We start from the raw sequence: 18,783 nt of genomic DNA on the forward strand, positions 1-18,783 counted from the left end.
TTTATTTGAACAAACTTGGTAGCCCTTCACCCCAGCATGCTACAGGCCTAATATCAAGTCACTGTGCCTCTTGGTTATTGAGAAGAAGTCGTTGGAAGATTATAGCCTATTTGACCAATGTGACCTTGAATGAAGGTCAAGGTCATTTATTTGAACAAACTTGGTAGCCCTTTACTCAAGTATGCTACAGGCCCAATATCATGTCCCTGGGTCTCTTGGTTATCGAGAAGAAGTCGTTTGAAGATTATAGCCTATTTGATCCATGTGACCTTGAATGAAGGTCAAGGTCATTTATTTGAACAAACTTGGTAGCCCTTCACTCCAGCATAATACAGGCCCAATATGAAGTCCCTGTGCCTCTTGGTGTTTGAGAAGAAGTCGTTTGAAGATAGCTTTTTTTTTCTCCAGTCCCCTATGCTTACCTTGTTGCTTTTTCCAGAATGCCTCAGGCTCTAAACTTACGGTTAAGACATGACCCATAGCCAAGCTGATCGCAAGTTCAAATCCGCTGTCGTTCAATTTTGTTTTTAATTTTTTTTTATATATTTTGTTTTTCAACGACATAACTTCTAGAGGAGTATATTTTTAAAATATTAAATAAGAATATTACAATTATAATTATTTCCACTAACTGATTTTATAATACAGATAAAGATACATTATCTTTACCAGTGCAGTAATGTTTGGTGAAATAGGGTTTATTCATAATTCTAACACATTTGACCTGTTTGACCATTGTAAAATGGTAAATGCATTCATTTGAACAAGGTTTTAGTAATATATGACTGAAGGTCAAGGCAATCCATTTGAACAAGGCCTGTAGCCCTTTATCCCAGCATGCTACAGATTTAATATTGGGTCTCTGGATCCTTTATTTATCAAGAAGATGTCATTTCAAAGATTTTAGTATATTTGACCCCTGAGGCCTTGAATGAAAGTCAAGGTCATCTATTTGAACAAACATTGTAGCCCTTTATCTCAGCTTACTACATACCTAATTGGTTGTCTGGACCTTTTGCTAACAAGAAGTCCTTTAAAGATTTTAGCATATTTGACCTCCGTGACCTTCAATGAAGGTTAAGGTCATCCATTTGAACAAACTTTGTAGCCCTTCATTCAAGGATGCTACAAAATTAATCTTGGGTCTCTGGGCCTTTTTGTTATCAAGAAGAAGTTGAAAATGTAAATTGTTTACGACGGACGCCGCCGACCAAAAGGCGATCACAATAGGTCATCTGAGACGAAGTCTATTAAAAATCTTTAAAAGACATCTTTTCAATAACCAAGAGGCCCAGGGAGTTTATTTTGGATCTGTAGCATGCTTGAATGATGGTCTGACAAGTTTGTTTAAATGAATGACCTTGACCTACAACTGTATATTCAATGTCAGGGTGGTCAAATAGGCAAAAATCTTTAAACGACATCTCAATAACCAAGAGGCCCAGGAGTTAATATTGCGTCTGTATCATGCTGAGGTGAGGGACTACCAAGTTTGATCAAATGAATGACCTTCATCTACATTCAAGGTCACAGGTATCAAATTGGCTAAAATACTGAAATGACCTAAATAGCCAAGAGGCCCATGGAGTTGATATTGGGTCTGTAGCATGCTTGAATGACGGTCTAACAAGTTTGTTTAAATGAATGACCTTGACTTACATTCAATGGCATGGGGGTGAAATAGGCAAAAAATTTTAAACGACATCTTCTCAATAGCCAAAAGGCACAGGTAATTCATATTGGGTCTGTAGCATGCTGAGGTGAAGGGCGACCAAGTTGTTCAAATTTTGTTCATATGAATGTCCCTGACCTTCATTCTAGGGCACTGGTGTCAAATTGGCTAAAATCTTGAAATGACCTAAATAGCCAAGAGGCCCATGGAGTTGATATTGGGTCTGTAGCATGCTTGAATGACGGTATAACAAGTTTGTTTAAATGAATGACCTTTACCTACATTCAATGCCATGCGGGTCAAATAGGCAATAGACCTTCCCAAGGTCACAGGAGTCAAATAGGCTTAAATCAAGATTTTAGCCAATTTGACACTTGTGACCTTGATCGCCCTTGAAGCCCTTTACCCCAACATGCTACAGACCCAATATAAACTACTTGGGTCTCTTGGTTATTGAGAAGATGTCGTTTAAAGATTTTTGCCTATTTGACCCCGTGACCGTGAATATAGGTCAAGGTCATTCATTTGAATAAACTTAGTAGTCCTTGGCACCAGCATAATACAGACTTAATATCAACTCCCTTGGATTCTTGGGTATGGAGGTGTCGTTTGAAGTTATAGCCTATTTTATTCCTGTTACACTGAAAGTAGGTCAAGGTCATCAATTTGAACAAACTTGTTAGGGCTTTATCCAGACATGCTACAGGCCCAATACCAGTACCCTGGGACTTCTGGGTATTGAGAAGAAGTCGTTTGAATGAAAAGTTTTACGCAAGACACATGAAGGACGGCTTACGACGCAGGACGATGGACGAAGCATGATGATTTTCGGGTCGGATGACCTAAAAACCTATTTTCTAAAAAAACTTAAATTTCGACGATAATAACATTTGGGTAGAAGTAAGCGTGGTTGAGAGGCCACCAATTACATGCCTTAGAATAACAATCAAAGTCAACTTCCGGTATTCAATAGGAATCAAATGTATATTGTTTAATGCGTAATTAATGCATGCTAGTGTCTACCTATTTGGGATACAGTTGTCATGTATTAATACCTTCCTGATTCACACATATAGGCGCCACACCTGTCCCTGCTTCAGATGTTACTCCAACATATTCTGAAAAAAAGGGTAAAATATATTGTCAAAACTTGTTATGTTACATGACATAAATCATAATTCAGAAAGTCTACTTTTTAGATATAAGTAAGAAACTTCAACATCGATCATTGTGACGTCACGCCAAGGATAGACATATACGAGGAAGCTCTGTAGTCATGGTGGAATTTTTTTATCAATATTTACCAACGTATGCAGTAAATCTTATTGCCAAAGTCACTACTGACCACGGTCAGTAAAGGTCACAAGCTGAAACCAACTAAGACGCGATTAAAATCGTATACAGGACATCAAATGATTCCTGTTGGTGTAGCACAGCTGAAGTGTAAGACATTGAAAGACTTATAAACTTTGAAGTGGTTGACTGTACTAGAATGGGTCTTGATAGAATTCACAATATTGAACACACAGACGGGGTAAATGAAGGACTTATACCAGATGATATCTTTCAAGAATTCAGTGATGATTTTCATGGTCTAGGATGTTTGCAACATGACATCACAATAGACCCCTTCGTGAGACCAGTGGTTCATGCTCCAAGAAAAGTGTCAATAGCACTAAGGATCCCAAAGATCTCAACACGGCAATACGAAGAGAACGGACATGGTACAAGACATTGACGGATGCGAAGCCATAATAGACGATCTCCTTGTATGGGGAAAAGATATGGAGGAACATGATCAACGCCTCAAACGAGTGCTGGAAAGGGTGCGTGAGTATAACCTCAAACTAAGCCCAGGAAAATGTCAATTCAGATAAGAAAGCGTGACCTATGTTGGACATATATTGACATCAGAAGTCGTAAAGCCTGAAAAAGAAAAAGTGAGAGTCATTCACGAAATGGCACGTCCAAGCAAAGTTACCGAACTACAAACCTTCATGGGTTTCATACAATATTTGGCCAAATTCCTGCCAAATCTATCAGAAATAAGCGCCCCAATTCATGAGCTTCTAGTAAAGGACAAGGAATGGCATTGGGATGAACCACAAGAACTTTACTTCAAAAAGCTCAAACAACTTGTGTCGAAAGCACCAGTACTAAGATACTTCAATCCGAAGGAACCGGTAACACTTACAGTGGATGCAAGCTCGAAAGGTCTGGGAGAGGCCGTAATTCAAAATGCAACCTATCGCGTACGCGCTCTGACAAAGTGTCAGCAGAACTATGCCCAAAATTAAAAGGAGGCACTAGCCGTTGCATTTGGTTGAATAAAGTTTCATTGATATATATTTGGAAGGACAATCACTGTAGAAAGTGACCACAAGCCCCTAGAATCAATCTTCCGCAAGCCGTTGTACCAAGCCCCAGCACGTCTACAGAGAATCATGTTATCTGTGCAGCAGTACGACCTGGTGTTGAAGTATAAACCAGGCAAGACTATGTTTTTGGCTGCAACACTCAGCAGAGCATTCGTACAGGACTCGGGTGATGACCTCATCCCTGATCTGGCTATTAACTCTGTCACTTATCTACCGATGTCAGCAGATAGGTATAGCGAATTCCAAAACGCCACAAAATTGGATGAAACACTTATGTCAAAGTGTTGTGAATTCAGGCTGGCCACAGTTAAAAAAAAAAAGGACATACCAAAGGGGCTTCACGAGTACTGGCCATTCAGAGATGAAATCTCGTGTAACGATGGAATAGTCTTCAAAGGACACAAAGTTGTGGATACTACTAAAATCAGAGGCTCCATATAAAGGTCTCCTAGCATATAGAAACACGACATTGGTTCGTCGCAAGCACAGATCTTTCTCAACAGCAGGTAAAAAAGGACATACCGACTACCTCAGCACTCTAGCAGCCAGCCACCCAAAATGGCATTGACGTACACGAACGCCAGAGGACGCGAAAGGCGCGCCAAAAACAACATGACCGACAAGCTGGACCACCTCTTCCAAATTTGTTCTCGGGAGAAAAAAGTGGTTGCGAAACACCAAGGACAGTGGGTTCCAGCAACGGTTGTCAAAAAACATATGACGCCAAGGTCATATGTAATCGAGTCCGCGTCAGGTCGCAAACTCAGGAGGGATCGATTGCACCTCCGCCCCACCAACGCATCTAACATCGCTACCCAGAAGGATCCAGTCCCATGCACAAAAGTCTCTGGACAGGATTTGGAACCACATGTGGCACCACCTCCATACTTGGCGGAACCACCTTCCCAATCTGGAGACACCTGCACACCTGTGATGACCAAATCAGGTCGCGTCGTGAAATCGCGAAACCCCATGAACTTGTAAATATATGTGTTTCGTTTTGGCGTCAAAATCAATCAAAACGAACTGTTGCGTGTTAATTGTTCAAAGTGAAATGTTATTTTGAGGACAATATTCCATAAACATTTAATTGTGTGTTTAAAGCTAGTCACATTAAGATTTCTAGTCAGAGACTTTTATCACAGTTCTAGTTTATTAAAATAATGAGTACCCCATACTAAATTTATTTCATAATCACAGATTATTCTATGCAGAATACATTTAGCATCTTTGAATATATCATAAAATGACAATTTTCATTGGAACTTAGTCAGATTTGAATTATTGAAATATTTGCAAATTATTAAGTCGGTTCACGTTGTCTGGCGATAATGATTCCAGGTAAGGCAACTGTGATTAACGAAATAATATAGTTCAACTTTGAATATTCAAATGATCTTTTAATTAAATGCTTTCACCTGAAATATCGAGACAGTGAGTATAATAATCGGCCAAATAAATAACTGATTCCCATACCAAGTATGTGTTGCATACAGTAAGCTGATGGTTTTATGTGTTCATATGGTTATCCTCCGTTTTAATTCTAATTTTGCATATACTTGGCAACGTATTTCATCAAATGGTCGATGTAAAAGTATTGAAAATATATAATTATATCCGTAGATTATTCAAAAGAAAACAATTTAATTGACCCGATCATGAGTGTATATGTATATATATTCAGATCTAGATATAAGCACAATTGGTGGTGTGGGTTGTAAAGTTATAAATATAATGTCTGTTTACATGGTGTTACGTCCAATTGCAAGTCCCAATGACTAAGGGGGAGGGGGTGTTACTTTCGTATAATTATAGTTCATCATCGAATCAAATGTTCATCATATTCTGCCAAAAATACTAAAGTGTATGATCTGATTCGGGTCCTCACCGATGTCTTGACATTAGCAAAAAACAGAATCATAGTTACCGGTATATGACTTCAGATCTAGAGCGTCAGAACATTGGGGAAACTAGAACTGTCGCCAGGATGGCTGACTGATACCCCCGCAATCTGCACGAGTCAATGGTGAATTGAAACTGTTAATTAGAGGCTAACTAAGATAACCCAGTAATAAAGTGACCAGTTGCCATAGCAACCATAATTTTGAGAAAAAGAAAGTGGATGCATATCTACACATGGTCCTCTATATTTATGTGAAGTTTCATTGAAATCGGCCCTTCGGTTAAGGAGGAGTTATCCGGACAAACTTAAAGTTATGGTTCTTATCGGAAAACCTGTTTATAGTGACCAGTTGCCATAGCAACCATAATTTTAAGAAAAAGAAAGTGGCATGCACATCTACACATGATGATTAATATTTGTTTGAAGTTTCATTAGAATCGGCCCTTCAGTTTAGGAGGAGTTGTCCGGACAAAATGCGTCTACAGTTATTTTACACTTTGTTCACGTGTGATAAAACAGAAGCTGAGCAAGTGCATTGCATATGGTATAGATGTATATATGTATATATACAGACAATAGACAAAAGTGTTTCAAATATATTTTAGTTTCCAATTTATTTAAAAATCAGCCAGCCACTGAATGTTTAATGGTCATTAAATTGGTTTAAAGCTCGTATTGAATATTGAATGACAATGAAAAGCTTTCATCTAATATATTGTTTTGAATTTTTTATAATTTCATATATTTAACGACAATGAAAAAAACATTCTAATGATTTGAAAAGTTTTGAATAGCAATGAATTGAAAAAATGATGACCATTAACATATCTCTAAAGTAAAACAGGATAATACTACTATTAAAACAAGAGCCCATGGGGCGTGTATTGGACGAAATTTTGTTGAATTCCATTCATAACTTTATGACCAGTGGCGAATTAAAGGAATTGCCTCAATTTCCCCTATTGAGCCCCGCCCCTCTGGTCCCTGGGGGTCAGCATCACCGTTTATGCAAAATCTGATCCCCTTCTGCCAAGGATGTTTCTGACCAAATTTGGTCAAAATCCAATAAGAACTTTATGAGAAGTAGCGATTTAAAGGAATTGCCTCAATTTCCCCTATTGGGCCCTGCCCTTCTGGCCCCTGGGGGTTCAGCATCACCGTTTATGCAAAATCTGATCCCCTTCTGCCAAGCATATTTCTGACCAAATTTGGTCAAAATCCAAAAAGAACTTTATGACTAGTAGCGATTTAAAGGAATTGTCTCAATTTCCCCTATTGGGCCCCGCCCCTCTGGCCCCTTGGGGGTCAGAGTAACCATTTATGCAAAATATGATTCCCTTCTGCCAAAGGTGTTTCTGACCAAATTTGGTCAAAATCCAAAAAGAACTTTTTGACTAGTAGGGATTTGAAGCAAATGTTGACGGACGACGGACGGACGACGGACGCCGCCCCATGACATAAGCTCACCGGACCTTCGGTCCAAGTGAGCTAAAAATTACTTGTAATTAAATTAACAATTGAAATAAATGGCTTCAGATTTTAATGTTTAACATCAAATATATCTTACGTATCATCACTTCATTTTCAATACTGACCGATAACTAGTACCTATCATTGTTTCACTGTCAATACTGACAGATAACTTACCTATCATTGTTTCACTGTCAATACTGACCGATAACTTACCTATCATTGTTTCACTGTCAATACTGACCGATAACTTACCTATCATTGTTTCACTGTCAATACTGACCGATAACTTACCTATCATTGTTTCACTGTCAATACTGACCGATAACTTACCAATCATTGTTTCACTGTCAATACTGACCGATAACTTACCTATCATTGTTTCACTGTCAATACGGACAGATAACTTACCTATCATTGTTTCACTGTCAATACTGACAGATAACTTACCTATCATTGTTTCACTGTCAATACTGACAGATAACTTACCTATCATTGTTTCACTGTCAATACTGACAGATAACTTACCTATCATTGTTTCACTGTCAATACTGACCGATAACTTACCTATCATTGTTTCACTGTCAATACGGACAGATAACTTACCTATCATTGTTTCACTGTCAATACTGACAGATAACTTACCTATCATTGTTTCACTGTCAATACTGACAGATAACTTACCTATCATTGTTTCACTGTCAATACTGACAGATAACTTACCTATCATTGTTTCACTGTCAATACTGACAGATAACTTACCTATCATTGTTTCACTGTCAATACTGACAGATAACTTACCTATCATTGTTTCACTGTCAATACTGACAGATAACTTACCTATCATTGTTTCACTGTCAATACTGACAGATAACTTACCTATCATTGTTTCACTGTCAATACTGACAGATAACTTACCTATCATTGTTTCACTGTCAATACTGACAGATAACTTACCTATCATTGTTTCACTGTCAATACTGACCGATAACTTACCTATCATTGTTTCACTGTCAATACTGACCGATAACTTACCTATCATTGTTTCACTGTCAATACTGACAGATAACTTACCTATCATTGTTTCACTGTCAATACTGACAGATAACTTACCTATCATTGTTTCACTGTCAATACTGACAGATAACTTACCTATCATTGTTTCACTGTCAATACTGACCGATAACTTACCTATCATTGTTTCACTGTCAATACTGACAGATAACTTACCTATCATTGTTTCACTGTCAATACTGACCGATAACTTACCAATCATTGTTTCACTGTCAATACTGACAGATAACTTACCTATCATTGTTTCACTGTCAATACTGACCGATAACTTACCTATCATTGTTTCACTGTCAATACTGACAGATAACTTACCTATCATTGTTTCACTGTCAATACTGACCGATAACTTACCAATCATTGTTTCACTGTCAATACAGACAGATAACTTACCTATCATTGTTTCACTGTCAATACTGACCGATAACTTACCTATCATTGTTTCACTGTCAATACTGACAGATAACTTACCTATCATTGTTTCACTGTCAATACTGACCGATAACTTACCTATCATTGTTTCACTGTCAATACTGACCGATAACTTACCTATCATTGTTTCACTGTCAATACTGACCGATAACAACACGTAGATCTTACCTATCATCACTTCATTGTCCTTAAAATTCTGAATGTAATCTTTTCCAAAAGTGTCATCTCCAACCTAAAGTAAAATCAAATTGGTAATTAATATCTATCCACAAATAAGCCCCCTTCTTTAATTATGCAGAATCATTAATTTATTCAAAGTACTAATTACTTACATGTAAGTGTGTCAAACCAACTGTACATTATGGTTTTCAGAGTCATGATGAATGTAATAGTTTAAACTGTCCTGATGTAAATAATGGTTTTAATGTTCTTCAAGTTTCAAACAAACTTTTACTTAAGAAGTTAAACATTTCTTGTTTCAAACAAATCTCCATTTAAGTACTTAAACATTTTACTTATTTTTTTTCAAACTAACTTCTACTTTAGTACATATCGTTAACATTCATACTAAAGTGTGCCAAACCAACTTTTTATAATTAAGTAGCTCAAAATTTGAACTTTTGTGTTTAAAACCAACTTATACTTAATATACCGTATTTGACCTAATAAGGGCGCCCGCCTTAATAAGGGCGCCCCTACCTTTTTTCAAGGAAATAAATCTTTGACTGAGTGTCAAAATGGTGTTCAAAAGTAATAATTCATGTGAAATGTTTTGCTACTTATGTGTTCAGTTTTCCTCAGCAAATTAAGGAACTGGAACACATGTTTTCGCCACATTTTGTGTATTCCTACAGGCTACAGATGACATGTCAGTGCAAAGAGCACCCAAAACTAACACACATACAAATAATAACTTACCATCTTTATTTGAAGATAAAGTAAAAGACTTCATTCTTGTTGATAAATAACTTTTGTTCAGAACAGAAAGCTAGTAAAAGACATTGTAAATCAATTATTAGGTCAAAGAAAACGATGTCTGATATGATCTGGGAAATCACCTGTTACTATAAATAGAACACAAAAGAGTTCCATTTGAACATCAATGGTGGAACACACGTTCTCTGGTCTAAAGATCAGCTGGCATGGTTTACAAGTTTACAGGAGTATTCAAGTGATGTTTAAGCTTAATATATGATAATGAATAGATATCTTCATCTGGAATATTTTTATGACTGAATATTTTACCGTTTCCACAACCTTGGGTATTCTGCTATAAGGTATAGTCTGTTTCATAAAACTTCAGAATAACTAATCTTAATAAGGGCGCCCCCACTGTCAATTACCCGCGCCCTTATTAGGTCAAATACGGTACCTGAGTATACGATATGATACGCATTGCGATACGCTAACATGATACATACTGCAAATACAGGAGTTTCTGCTAATTTTTGTTGAAAGTGTGTAATGTCTTTCAATATCTTATAAACAAAATTGCTTATTCCTTCTTATTTTGTGCTTTTAATCTTTTGATCTTAGAAGAGTGGCATATTAAAATTAAGATAGACGAACTTTTAAGATTTTTACTTTTTTATTCAACAAATATATCTAAATTATACATTTATCCCATCTATTTTAATCAAAAGACATAACGCAACTTGTACATATATCAGCACAATACAGCACAATACCAACACATTTATCTTTTGGATGTTGTGATTGTTTGTTTTCATCATGCTCATTATAAAATCACCAAAAAGAAATTTATTTGATTTTACATCGACATTGAATAACATCAGAGGCCTATTATAAATATCCACATATGCACACAAGTACTTGGTCAGTACCCAGTCAAACAACGATTGAATACTTAATTCATCGGAGAACTCAGTATCAGTACCGTAATAACACTTGTTTCACAAAATACCTGTATTTGCAAGAATAAAAACATTAAAATCTGACAAAAACAACAAGTGAAATTCATACTCATAGGTTTTTTAACATGTAATTCCAAACAATACGGTCATGATTCATTACTCAAAAAAGTTTTGATAAAGTATCGGTATCTTATCATATCGTTTCGTTCTAACATTATCCAACCCTAAGTGTGAGACATATCAATGCAATACGTCATTCAAAGTAGATGTGCACGAAAATATATTGAACTCTGTTGATTTTCGCAAAATTTATCAATTTATTGAAAATACTGTTTGAAGAGAGAACCAACTGCGAGATGCTGAAGTTACCTATGGATGAGGACAAACGTTACACTTCAAGAAATACCGTTCGCATAACAACCAAGTGCAAATCACTTTTTTTTTTAAATGTATCGATAATTTCATTGGTTATGATATGAATATATGTATAACAGTAATGGAGTCATTTGAATATCTTTGAATATTGGCCTTTAAATCTTCTGTTGAAACTATCTGCAAAAATCTGCGGGCTATCGCATATATAGGCGGCCATTTCAGGGTAAAATACCAACAATACTTAAGTACTTAAGTACATAATGGGTTGTCTGACCATTATATGTCATTGTTACTTAAGTGTGATTTTTTTCCTGTAGGTGACAGTTTAATTTCTTGGCACTAATCAATTAAGCGCAAAAGACATCGCGAGAGTTTCATTCATGTCTATATTATTATTGACTCTTCCAAAAAGAAGCTCTGCGATCGGATCGGCGAACGATAGGCGTACTATCAAATATGTTATGGGCAAATAGCTCGTATTTGAGTGTTCCAGCCTAGTGATGTAAACATTACAACTGATCATATCAACTCTCGGTTCGTGTTTCCTTGTCGGGGAGATATCTACTGATATTAACATTGGCACTACTAAGGCTGAAAAGATAGCCATTGACAAATATACTTTAGGCAGCTCTCAAAAACGTTTTTAGAACATCTGACTTTATGTCGATAGCTAACTCCTGTAATGTACACGGCGCACAACGTGGTTGTCAAAAGTATCATTCAAAACTGTAAAACCATTAACATTGTAGAGATCTAGATGGAACATTTATTATACATACATATATTTAAGCTGACAATAAGATTATAATACAGTATGTACAGGATAAACAGAACACAATCCTTTGACAGTCGGCTCATAATACAATAATGCAATATAAATCATCATTATTATGATTTTATAGCTCTATTTTTTCTTTGAAAGAACATTTTTGTGTTTTTTATTTTCATTGTTCATCTTATTCCTACTCAAAATTTGTAACTGTGACTATGTTCACGTCATGTATTCAGCATATCAACAATTGTCTGTGTTCTTGTTATTTCTGTTTCAAATTGAATTATATTAAAATGCACAGATTACGTCTTAAATGTAAAAATACGTAGTAAATGGTTAATAAAAGATTAACCTGTCATGTAAAACCATATTAACGGAACAGAACCCCGTGAATAACTAAAACTGTCGCCAGAATGGCTGACTAATACACCCGCAATCCGCATGAACCAATGGACAACTGGAACTGTTATTTAGAGGCTAACTAACAAAACATGTACATGCCCTTATTTCTGAAATTCAGAATGGCTGGAGTATGTGTTGTTCATAATAAAGAGAATTCAGTCATAAGTTTTGTTGAAATCAGTCCACAGGTTTTGGATGAGTTGTCTGGACAATAAAAACCTGTTTATTGTGACCAGTTACCATGGCAACAAAAATTGGAATTTAAACAGTTGCATGAAAATCTACATATGGTTTTCTCTATTTGTGTGAAGTTTCATTGGAATCGGCCTATCAGTTTAGTTTTCCGGACAAGATGTGTCTACAGACAAATGGACGGACGTACATACAATATTGAGTTATGGGGTGCAGCCTTTTGTCTGTGAACTTGTAGGGTGCAACGCACAAGTTTTAATGAGCTATGGACATTGCACTTAATTTCCGTTTATTCCGTCACTAAAAATGAACATGCGCAGTGAGATTTACTGATGAATTATTGAGAAAACACAAAATTACATTAGATTTCATTTTCTATAGGCGACGAAGTTATTTGCACAGAATGTATATCGTAGTGAGTATGGACGGACAGACGGACAGACAACCCGACTCCAGTATACCCCCGGCTTCGTTGCGGGGGTATAACAATACTATTCTTTTACACAACAGTGTGATAGATAGTTGTTTGTTGATCAGTATAATAATTAGTCTTTGAAAAAGCAATTCAATAGTTATTAGTCTGCGTTACCTGGTTACGTGGAAGTTTGTTTGACAGTTAAGGCCATTATATTCATCAGGACGGTTACAAGCATTATGTTCATCCGGACAGTTTAAACCATTATTTACATCAGTATGGTTGGAAACACTTTGTATAAAGGTTCTTATGTAGAAATGTTTAACTATTAAAGTGGAAGCTGGCTTTAAACAATAAGTAGAAATGCTAAACCTAAGTGAAAGTTGACTTTATGTATAACTACAACTATAAGTAGAAGAACAGTTTAAACCATTACACTGTACGTCCATCAGGACTACGAAAACCATTTCGAAAATATTCTATTAGACCCCTCTCCCCAACATGCTACAGGCCCAATATCAAGTCCCTGAGCATCTTGGTTATTGAGAAGAAGTCGTTTGAAGATTATAACCTTTTTGACCCATGTGACCTTGAATGAAGGTCAAGGTCATTTATTTGAACGACCTTGGTAGCCCTTCACTCCAGCATGCTACAGGCCCAATATCAAGTCCCTGGGCCTCTTGGTTATCGAGAAGAAGTCGTTTGAAGATTATAGCCTATTTGACCCATGTGACCTTGAATGAAGGTCAAGGTCATTTATTTGAACAAACTTGGTAGCCTTTCACCCCAGCATGCTACAGGCCCAAAATCAAGTCCCTGCGCCTCTTGGTTATTGAGAACAAGTCGTTTGAAGATTATAGCCTATTTGATCCATGTGACCTTGAATGAAGGTCAAGGTCATTTATTTAAACAAACTTTGTAGTCATTCACCCCAGCATCCTACAGGCCCAATATCAAGTCCCTGGGCCTCTTGGTTATTGAGAAGAAGTTGTTTAAATGAAAAAGTTGACGCCGGACGGACGGACGGATGGACGGACGACGGACGCCGCACCACGGCATAAGCTCACTTGCCCTTCGGGCAGGTGAGCTAAAAAGTATACTTTTTTCGAGCTTTTTCGAAAAAGTAGGAAAAAAGTAGTTATAAAGAATGAAAAAAATATACTTTTGTGTACTTATTTCGGTATGGGATCCCTCCCCAACTTTGACACCTAACTGGTATACTAGGCGATGGGGCTTATTTGTAGAAAGTATATTACCTTACTTTGACATTGTACAGACAGTTATTTTTGATATATTGCCTGTCATTTAGCATCACCTTACCATTTTATTTCACATTTAGGTCCCTTTAGGTTTTTCAGATGGTAATTTGGTTTGCCTTAAGTTCTTCCCTTACATAGAGCACAACCCGAATACCTTATCCTCATTTTTCACATTTACTCTTTTATAGAGCCATATAGGCAGTAAAATGAACAAGAGGCCCATGGGCCTAAACGGTTATCAGTCCCTGATACTGTTGTAGTAGTATTGCACAATTAGTAGCAGTTAAGTTGTAGACCACTGGGATTTTGCAATATTGTATGTTTGCCATGGCATCATCTTGGATATGCATAAACTCCAAAATAAAAACATGTGGACCAGTGGAATAGTCTAAAATGTATTTTTCAAGATGACTGCGATGGCGGGTATCCTGGATTTCGGACCGAACCAGAAAATAACAACACATGGTCAGGATCATTTCAGGATCATTTTCCGTCAGAAATAACACGTTCACTACCGTACTATTGAATGCTAAATAGGTAAGTCAGGTAACCTAAAGACTTATTTCTTCTATCCATGCACCAAACATTACATTCACATTTTGGCACACAGATGCTGGTGTCCGAAAATAACACTTGAGTGTATATACCTTTGCTATCATAGCTGTTTTGGCTCCCAATCTTGCTGCAACAATGCACTGGTTTGCTCCTTTTCCACCAAATCCTATTGCAAATTTGGTACCATGTAAAGTCTCTCCTGGTTGTGGTAATCTTGGAACATAGCTAAAAAAGAAGAAAATATCCACATTCAGTGTGCTGTGTTCTTTATATAACACAAAGTTGTTATATAGAGCTTTATTTCATAATGTATAACATAAGCTTTTGGAACATTCAGGCTCAGCTTACCTTAGAATTTGTACTTAAATAATTAAATCAGTATGATTGAGATATAGAAGTCTTGACTAGAAATTACTAACATTGCATACATTCTATATAAAACTTTCCAAAAATCATTTTTGCTGAAATCAATTAAATCACAACAATAATTCTTTTTTTTTCAAATATTTACTGATGAGGAAGTTTAAGCTGAATGAATGACAGACAGTAATCTGACATGTATGATTGCAATATCTATCTGAAGGTCTTTTGATATTTTTTTTTTCAAGTGATAACTAGAAATTATTGGCTAACAATTTGACAAACTTCAGTCAAAAAATGACCTTAATGACCTTGAATGAAGTTACAATGTACATATGTACTTACTTAATAGCCCTATATCCCTGCAAACTACAGAACCAATAACAGGTGTCTTAATTGGCCTATTGGTTCTTGAAAGAATGCTATTTAAAAGTGTTTTACCTATTTGACCCTTGTAACCTTAAATCAAGGTAAATGTCATTCATTCAAACAAACATGTTAGAACTTCATATAAGCATGCAGCAGACCCAATATGAAGTCCCTGGGCCTCTTGGTCTATTCATAAGAAGTCGTTTAAAGATTTGAGCCTATTTGACCCCCTGTGACCTTGAATGTAGGTCAAGGTCACTCTTGGGGGGTGAGACAGGGGAATCTCAACCCCAGGGGAAGTTTCTTAAGTTGCCAAACACAAGGCTTGCTGAGTGTTTGGCAGTTTAATTATCTTTCCCTAAGGATTGAGATTCCCCTGTCTCACTTCCATGGGGGGCGAATGATTATTTTTCTCTTACCCTGTTTACCCTCTAATATTGAAGTTTCAATGCAAGGAAATGTTGACGTGACCTAATTGAATTGTCGACGTGACGTCAATGTATTGTACTGTCGGCCATGTTGTTTTCTGATTGGTCTCAAAATGCAATATGCATAACTAGGCACCAAGAGGAACCTACAAATGAAATTTGAGAAAGATCCCTTCAGTGCTTTCTGAGAAATAGCGATAACAAACTTCAATTGTCAAAATCCAAGATGGCTGTCTGTCGGCCATGTTGTTTTCCGATCGGTCTCAGAATGGAATATGCATAACTAGGCACCGAGGGAAACCTACATATGAAATTTGAGAAAGATCCCTTCAATACTTTCTGAGAAATAGCAATAACAAACTTCAATTGTCAAAATCCAAGATGGCTGCCTGTCGGCCATGTTGTTTTCCGATCGGTCTCAAAATGCAATATGCATAACTAGGCACCGAGGGGAACCTACATATGAAATTTGAGAAAGATCCCTTCAATACTTTCTGAGAAATAGCGATAACAAACTTCAATTGTCAAAATCCAAGAAGGCTGCCTGTCGGCCATGTTGTTTTCCAATTGGTCTCAAAATGCAATATGCATAACTAGGCACCAAGAGGAACATACATGTGAAATTTGAGAAAGATCCCTTTGGTGCTTTCTGAGAAATAGCGATAACAAACTTCAATTGTCAAAATCCAAGATGGCTGCCTGTCGGCCATGTTGTTTTCCGATCGGTCTCAAAATGCAATATGCATAACTAGGAACCAAGGGGAACCTATATATGAAATTTGAGAAAGATCCCTTCAGCACTTTCTGAGAAATAGCGATAACAAGAATTGTTTACGGACGGAGGGACGACGGACCACAGACGCAGGGCGATTTGAATAGCCCACCATGTGATGATGGTGGGCTAAAAAGTTGACGCCGGACGGACGGACGCCCGCCGCACAATGGCATAAGCTCACTTGCCTTTCGGGCAGGTGAGCTAATAAATATGTTTTGGTCTGTGTCGGCCATAATTGTAACTGCATCAGAGCCGCTTTGCTTGAATGTTCATCTGTGTCACCTGCTCACTTTATATACTGTTATAACTATAATTAGCCCCTGGGGTCCCACAACAGAGGTACACATATATGACACCCTGTGTATTACCTGGGCTAACTTGTGGAAACAATGAATTACAGATTAGATGATTTAATAATGCTTTAGATCTTGTATTGATGTTAACTGTTTCAGCACAGTTGGGGGGGGGGGTCAAGATTTTATGGGGGGGGGGGGGGGGGGGGGGGGGGGGGATCAATATTTTGACCCGGGTCGGTATTTCATGGGGATCAGAATTATATAGGACACCGGCAAACTAGAATCAAGTTTGCCCTTTAATATTATCCTAACGCAGAAATCAGAAAACGTGCATGCTTCTACTTCTAAATGGTAATGACTAACTTCAACAAGTTGAAGATAATGTCATGAGAGAGAGAAGAAATGCAGTCGTTTCCTACATTAGAAAGCCAAAAAAGATGTGTATATAGGTATTACTGAATTTTGGGGGATCTATACTGACAGGAGGGCAGTCTTAAAGGATTCAGCTGTTGGACAGGAGGATATGATATCGGGTGGGATCTTGATTCACTCAGATATTGTATGTGGAAAAAATTATTGTTTTCTGGCCATGGTTTGTGATGGGTATGCCTTGATTGCCTGTTGTGTTGGCTGATGGCTATTTGGTTGTTGGTAATTTTGTGCATCAGACAGAGTCTCCAGTCTCTACGTCTGTCAGCAAGGGGTCACCATTTGAGTTGTTGCAGCATATCAGAGACACTGGATGTTCTGCGAGTGTATATGTTCTTGTTTAGTACATAGCGAGCAGCCCTTCGTTGTACCATCTCAATACGTTCAATGTTTCCCTGGGTGTATGGATCCCACACAGAACAGGCATACTCTAGTGATGGACGAACTTGTAGGCTTGTGATTTTACAGATGATTACCATATTTCTATGTTTCTACAGTGTACGTATGAAGCCAAGTGTGGAATTTGCTTTGTTTGTGAGGTTTCTAATATGTGAGTCCCATTTCAGGTTTGATTGTATTGTGACACCCAGGTATTTAGATAGGTCTACGTGTTCTAATGAATGGCCATGAAGGATGTAAGTGTGTCTGATTGGTGTTTCCCCTTGTGTACAGATAAGACATTGCACTTGCTTGGATGGAAGGCCATTTCCCATGTTTTTTCCCATAGCTTGTCCAAGTCTTGCTGGAAATGCAGTAAATGATATTATCAATTATCAAGATAATAACCTTATGAGATCTGTATTGCAACTTCCTATGACTGTCACGTCCATATTTCCGTAGAAACTCCGCTAAATATCCAAGTTGTTGTGGAAGGCGTTCCTTGTCATTCACGTGCGTGTGCTAGATAACATTCGGAAACGATGAATATCAATCGGAACACCTCGCCTGTGCTGGCCAAAAATCCAATCCACCTAATGGACATCGGTTTTAACATCACCTCATAGTTTTCATATATAATTTATCGGATAGATTGGCCTGATATAGTGTATTATTAGACTTGCGCAAGTCATATAGGGGGTGTCCATTTGGTAGATGTCACCAAATACAAAGAATAAATATATATATAGGGGATGTCCATTATGTGGATGTTACCAAATACAAAGAATATATAGGGGATGTCCATTAGGTGGATGTCACCAAATACAAAGAATATATAGGAGATGTCCATTAGGTGTATGTAACCAAATACAAAGAATATATAGATGTCCATTAGGTGGATGTAACCAAATACATAGTAGACGTCCTTTAGGTGTATGTAACCAAATACAAAGAATATATAGGGGATGTCCATTAGGT

The 18,783-nt window shown here is 37.2% G+C and overlaps 1 protein-coding gene across 1 annotated transcript in view; it reads right to left on the minus strand.

Annotated features, from left to right (window-relative positions):
• Nucleotides 1–18,346, minus strand: part of LOC117322870 (ribokinase-like) — a 38,136-nt gene extending 19,790 nt beyond the window's left edge. The window contains exons 1-4 of the mRNA XM_033877803.1: nucleotides 18,214–18,346; nucleotides 14,863–14,995; nucleotides 9,095–9,158; nucleotides 2,728–2,790 (exon numbers count right to left, since the gene is read on the minus strand). Of these exons, the coding sequence (XP_033733694.1) occupies nucleotides 2,728–2,790; nucleotides 9,095–9,158; nucleotides 14,863–14,995; nucleotides 18,214–18,257 (304 nt within the window). The 5' untranslated portion in view covers nucleotides 18,258–18,346. The remainder of the gene's footprint in view (nucleotides 1–2,727; nucleotides 2,791–9,094; nucleotides 9,159–14,862; nucleotides 14,996–18,213) is intronic.
• Between the last annotated feature and the right edge of the window lie 437 nt (nucleotides 18,347–18,783).

The sequence above is a fragment of the Pecten maximus genome, chromosome 3 (genome assembly GCF_902652985.1).
Source record: "Pecten maximus chromosome 3, xPecMax1.1, whole genome shotgun sequence".
Lineage (NCBI taxonomy): Eukaryota > Metazoa > Mollusca > Bivalvia > Pectinida > Pectinidae > Pecten > Pecten maximus.